Raw genomic sequence first — 6,586 nt, 5'->3', positions numbered from 1 at the left:
TATAATTGTACATTATTTAACTAGGGAATAATCGATTTTTATTCCTGTTTTGTTTTTCTGTTATTATTCACGCCAAATTTCACATACCAGGAGGTAATTGTAAGATGTTACACATCGATTTAAAAATATGGCCTCATATTTCCCGATCGTGCGGGAGAAAAGTGATACTTTTTTCCCGCAGATTGAGGGAAAGAAAGTTAAGCGGGAATAATGTGTTACTTTTGTCCCGCTTTTCAGGTCAAATAGTTAACTTTATGGTTGAGTTGGGAACAAACCGTCTATCCAACCGGGTGTTTTGATGGTTCTTTTTTAATTCAAGAAGACTGGCCTGATTTTGACGAATTCAGGTAAACCATTGAAATGGTCTCTTCTGGGTTTATAAGGCTGAAGTGCGCTGTTCAAAAAGCGTTGTCATACGTGCATTTGAAGTCGTATTTTCTACATATCAATTCAAAATCTCGCTTCTGAACCAGGTCACTGTTGCCTTGATAACGAGAGTGCAGCCGTATGTGAAAAGTTTCAGGGTGAAAACGGGTGTTGGAATTTGTATTGTGTCATATCGGGTGTGATTTTGAACGCAACCACGAGTTCGGTATCTATTTGTGACACTTCGTGGGTTTCGGGAAAGGACGCAAGAGGCGACTCGCGAGAGGCGTTAAGTCGCGAAGAAAACCATTCTAACGACAAATTCAATCCCGAGGCGTTTCACCGAGCACCTTTTCAATATCGCGGTGAAACGATGAAATATCGACATCATCATTCCCGATCCTCTTCCACAGGGAGCCGCGAAAAATCTTCTTCACCCAGCGTCAAGTCACGCGACGTTTGACGCCGTCTGCACATATCCTTATACTCAACTGCGTCGCGATGACGAATTTTGGCTCACGTGTTGTGTGAGGTGACTTGGAAAAAATAGGAATATGTATTTCCGGCGCAATTATAACACCCAAAATTCTTGCAGCACGTTTTTATCACCTTGCGATGTTATGAAGTACGTCAAAGAATATTTTTTCGCGTATTTTTTCAAACTATAACTGATTTGGAGGCTAAAACCTCACCTGGGGCTTAATTATCCGGAAAAATCGATTTTTTAGGGTTTTTTGAAACTTTTCGACGTATTATTCGTATCATCAACAGACAATGATATGTACATTTTTTTTACCCTCACAGGTTGCATCTCTTACTTGTTGGTGTGGTTTTATCCTTTAAACGGCTGAATTGGCACCTACAAAAATATAGGTGTCCAAAATTTTTTGGTCTACTACAATATATCGCAGAATGAAGAAAATCGGTGAGGTACACCTCGGGTACTTTCTTTGTCAGCGCCGGGGCTGAGCCACCTTCGTTAGACTTGTCGAATCCATCGGTTGCAGGTGGAACCATTATCCAAGACGCATCTTGAGAGGAGTTATTCCGAGTGCATCTGGCTCTGAAGGAATTCTTAACTTTCTTCCAGCTTCGCCCTTCTCCTTCTTCCTCAACTTTTTCTTAAACTTCTGCTACTACTGATATTTCTGTCTTTCCTGATACCCACTACCAATAGCCCAGGCAACGAAGTAGAAATAAAAATTTCATATTTATTATACTTATTCGTTAAAATTTGGCCTTCGTCAATTATGAGTGATATTTCGAAACAATATTCTCATTATTGGAGAATCGATTCCAGTCTCGTGGAAGTTGTTTATTTAGGCAAGATTGTTGTGTGTTCAGGTGTCGTTGAATCATGTGATGAAACTCCTCGCATAATCCAAAATAACTCTGCCTGCCACGTGATTTCACGTCATAGAATCCGAGTTGATAACTATGTATTTCGGGTATTCAATTGTTAAGGACTTTTAACGCGTTCAATAGTAAGCCAGAGCGAATATTTCCAAGAAATTTAAAAAATTTCATGTTTGTTATCGATTCCAAGATCGCGGAAGTTCTTTATTCAGGCAAGATTGTTGTGCGTTCAGGTGTCACTGACTCGTATAATAAAATTCCTCCGACAGTAACTATGCTTAACACGTAATTCCACTTCATATAATCTGAATTGACGTATGTTCAATAGCTCAGTTTTCAACGATGAGTAGTTATATAATTTGGTGTTACGACGAAAGACATCCACTTCTCTAGAAGCAATTGCCAAGGAAAACCATTCTGCCCGCTTGCACCGTCCATTTCAAAGCTGGCAAATACTATTCCAGAAAAAGTGAGTAATTTTCACTCTATTATATATTCAACTCGATCTCATAAATGCTGAAGAATAAACATTCTGTACCATGATTCAATTGTGGCAGTAAATTTGCATTGAGTTCTCATGACTTTCAGGTTTGAAATACTGTATCGGAGAACATTTTAAAGTTTTTATACATTCCTAAATCATTGTTAGTCTGGCAACAATGACGTACAGCTTCAGCCCGCCGAATACCTGCAACGTGACCCTCCCGGGGCCGACTTTTCAAAGCCTCTGCAATGCTTCGGCAATATTGGTCTTCATGTCCTTTCTGGATGAGTTCACGCGAGTCGATGAAAAGGTTTCCGGTATCTGCGAACGGATCACATCAATAGAAGAACCTGCCGACGTGTACGACTACATTGTAATTGGCGGTGAGTGCCAGTTGATGATATGTGGAAGCCTGTTTCGATGTTCAAAAGAAAATCATATCCCAACACGATAAGCTATTGAGACATATGCGACTTTCTTACAATAGGTGGGGGTGCAGGATCTGTGGTAGCAGCCAGATTGAGCGAGGTGCAAAACGTAACAGTCTTGGTTCTTGAAGCTGGTGACGACGAGTCAGCAGTCGCCCAAATTCCTAGTCTTACTCTAGATTTGATAGGTAAGAGAATAAACACAACCGGCTGTTCAGAGGGCTGATGACAACGAACGTTTCGATAATAAGACGAAAGCAATATTTTCTTCAGGGTCCAATATCGATTGGAATTATTACACATCGAACGAGAGCAATTGTTGCATATCTACAAGTGGCTCCTGCACCTGGTCAGGGGGAAGATGTCTTGGGGGTAGCACAGCCATCACGGGAATGACATACGCGCGAGGCAATCCAACCGACTTCGAAAACTGGGTTACAATGGGTAACGAGGGATGGTCGTACGATGACGTGTTGCCGTTTTTCCTGAAGTCGGAAGACAACGGTGATATCGATGTCGTCGGAAGCGAGTACCATGCGACAGGAGGGCCGCTTGCCGTTGAGAGATTTCCGTACCAACATCCTCTTGCTTATACCATATTAGAAGCAGCCATTGAATCAGGGTTTGGCGTAAGCAACGACCTGAACGGTGAAAATAGAAACGGTTTCTCGATCCCACAAGCAACACAGAAAAAAGGAGTTAGACGGAGTAGCGCAAGAGCGTTTTTATGGCCGGCTAGAAATCGCACGAATCTCCACGTGGCCCTGAACTCCTACGTGACCAAGATCGTGGTTGAGAATGATCAGGCAGTCGGTGTCGAGTATTACAAGGTAGTATCATCACGCGATCCTGAATATCCTAGATATGCACTTCCAAAGAACAACTTGGTGTTCACAACAACAATTCTTCGCAGAACGGCGAGCTCAAGACAGTGAAGGTGAACCGCGAAGTGATCCTGTCTTCAGGAGCGATCAGATCACCACATATTTTACTTCATTCCGGCATTGGCCCGAAGGAACATCTGACATCATTGGGCATCGATGTTGTCAAGGACTTGCCTGGCGTGGGAGAGAATCTTCATGATCAGCCAGGCTTCTCTATCTCATTCACCGTGAATGAACCCGACGTCTACTATAACAACTGGGCTACTGCCACTGAGTATTTAGCTTTTCAGACAGGTCCCTTGTCCAGTGCAACACCTATCGAGATCACCAGCGCATTGGCGAGTAACCAAACGACGGATGACTACCCGGACATCCAGATCTACCCCACCATCAGCCCCACGAACTGTGCACCGGGTGATATCGACGCTCTGCAGAGCACGGGAAGACAAACAATTATTTTTACAACAACATACACGCATGTCAAGAGCAGAGGTATTATAATTACTGTAATGTAGCAAAAGAGAGGAACAATGAGGAGCGCGATTCATTGGCGATTCGGCAAAAGATCGTAAATTGACCAGCATTGACATCTTGTGTTTCAGGACGAATCAGCCTAGCTTCGAACGATCCGTTTCAGGACCCAATTATATGGGCCAATTACTTAGACGATAACAGGGACTTGAATGGTCTTCTTCAAGGCATAGAATATATCTTGAGATTGGCGGATACCGAGGCTTTTGAGGCTCATAACTTCACCTTGGCCACCACAGCCATCGAAGCTTGCTCCAATTTTACTTTCCCTAGCTCTGAGTACTGGGCCTGTGCGGTGCGACAGGATACTGTGCCTCAGTTTCACCAGGTCGGTAGCTGTAAGATGGGACCATCATCCGACCCGTTAGCAGTGGTCGATTCCCAGCTACGAGTTCATGGTGTAACCGGTCTTCGAGTTGCAGATGCTTCGATTATGCCTCAGGTAAATATTTCGATCGTAAATATACGGATCACATTTATTTGAGACTTGTGATATGAAAGTAATGCGAGAAATGCAATCACAATTCTTATCAAAGGTAACCTCGGCCAATGTTGGGGCGCCAACCATAATGATTGGAGAACGTGCCGCCGATTTTATCAAGAAAGATATCAATTCGACGGACTGTACGAAGAACTTGAAGTCCTAGACGTTTGTTTTATTGGAAAACAGATTCTTGTTAATCATCAATGACATATACACCGATGAGTATCAAATTCCTTGATCAACCGGCTAATTGCGATAATTTTATAACAACGCTGAAAAAATTGATGACATGTAACTATACCGTACCGTATTAAATCATTCAAATTATTCGCCTTACGAGTGTCATGTAATCCTTGGTTTTGTGTCCTTTTTTTCTCTCATCTCAAATTTTATTTCACTCTTCAATTATCATTATAATATTGATTGCATGGAAATGATTCAATATAGCTCGATAATATCAGTTTTCCCATTTGTAGTGAAGAACGTTATTATATCTGCGAAAGTTAAAGGTAATCATAAAAATATAAGTCAACTCAAATTGCAGAAATTGGTTGCTTGCTCAGTTGCAGGTTTTGTTCTAAGTGAGAGTCGTCCCTTTCACCTTAGAATTGCAAAATTTTTTTTGGCATCGTTTGATGGTCGTGTGGTGGTGTTTTGTAGTCTAATTTCGAGGTTCGGTGGCTCAAAGGTTTTTTCAAAATTGAGAAATAAAATTTGCAGCTTGAAGTTAGCACCCCCACTTTGACTTTTCGCGAAATTTTTTGACTTTTCTAAGAAAATGTCGGACGCATCATTTTTTTTGAGTTAGATAAAGGTTCTAGGGAAATCTTGAGAAACGTTCATAGAAGTTTTTTGCTGTTGTCGGGATGTCTTGATAAATTATTCCAGAACAATTCGTGAGCAGGATTTAGATGAATTCATGATAAAAAAAAATCTTTCTCAGTAGGGAGTGTGCAAATCGTGACTCGGCTGCTCTTGAAAAATGAATAACCTCAACAATCCTGATGCGATGTGGTCGAGGCGACCCGAGCAAAAAGGCTGAGCTTTTTCATTCATCTCGACGGTTTTATACGCGGGTTGTTTGAATTTTTGAGAGAAAATAGCTGAGACCCGGTGAAAACGTTGCCCGCGTGGGGGCTAGAATAAGAGTAAGGTGGACGTACGAAGATATAAAAACTATCGAGGTAGGTATATAAGGTATATCTCGGCATAAATAAGACATTTGTTCTCAAAGTGGCGGCGAGGAGGCATTGCGCCAAAGAATGGAGGAAAACTATTTATGTAAAACATAAGAAACAACTTGAGGGGCCAACAGTCCCACCCCCAGACATGGGGTCGCCTAAACTTTCACCCTTAAATAGTATTATTTGTCTTTCCATCCACCCCAGGATTTATTTCCTCGCATAAAAACGTAACTTTGATATTTGTATCGTTGTATAGCACAGAACGCGTCTTCGTTTCACTCGCGGTTTCCCCCGTCACGACGGAATATAACCAACTTGCCTAAATTTTACTGCACAAAGGACCGACGACGTCAAGAAGTAAATAAATAACAGACGGAGCTGGGCTCACGTTAATATCATAACTTTCCTATACGAGTAGGTACTCACTTCTTTACGAGTATTAACTTTTGTGGAGGGGGGGGGGGGGGGGGTGCTTTAAATAAAGTCTCATTCAGACAATTTTTAATCCCCCTGTAAGCAGATTGTACAACTTCAATTATACCTGTATTGTTTGCCCTACGTCTCCAGACTTCTTTGTGATTCGGAAAAGTGGAATAAGACTGAATTTTCTTTACAGACTTTTTGCAAAATTCTTGCCATGCCTATCGATGAAATCCGATAAAATCATAACAACGAACGAACGGTGAAAAAGCTGAGACGGTGTTCAACGCTCAAGGATTAATCACAGGACGAGTTTAATAATTTTCAACCTTTTACCAAGAAAACTTGCTCTAAGATTGTCGATTCCTTACCTTGTCCTACTAAAACCTAATAAAAATTATTTTGTCATTCATCCTTGATGTCGGAATGGCTTATCTAAACTCCAATGA

The 6,586-nt window shown here is 41.6% G+C and overlaps 1 protein-coding gene across 1 annotated transcript; it reads left to right on the top strand.

Moving 5' to 3' along the window:
- The first annotated feature begins 2,355 nt into the window (after positions 1-2,355).
- LOC124416504 (glucose dehydrogenase [FAD, quinone]-like) lies at positions 2,356-4,740 on the top strand. Its single transcript, XM_046897638.1, has 6 exons — positions 2,356-2,589; positions 2,694-2,822; positions 2,908-3,464; positions 3,548-4,010; positions 4,121-4,491; positions 4,586-4,740. Exons 1-6 carry the CDS (start codon positions 2,382-2,384, stop codon positions 4,694-4,696), a joined length of 1,839 nt encoding a protein of 612 aa, XP_046753594.1. The 5' UTR covers positions 2,356-2,381; the 3' UTR covers positions 4,697-4,740.
- Positions 4,741-6,586: the final 1,846 nt, after the last annotated feature.

The sequence above is a fragment of the Diprion similis genome, chromosome 2 (assembly GCF_021155765.1).
Source record: "Diprion similis isolate iyDipSimi1 chromosome 2, iyDipSimi1.1, whole genome shotgun sequence".
NCBI classification, from domain to species: Eukaryota; Metazoa; Arthropoda; class Insecta; order Hymenoptera; family Diprionidae; genus Diprion; species Diprion similis.
Note: the sequence above shows the minus strand (reverse complement) of the source record. Positions and strands in the feature narration are given on the sequence as shown.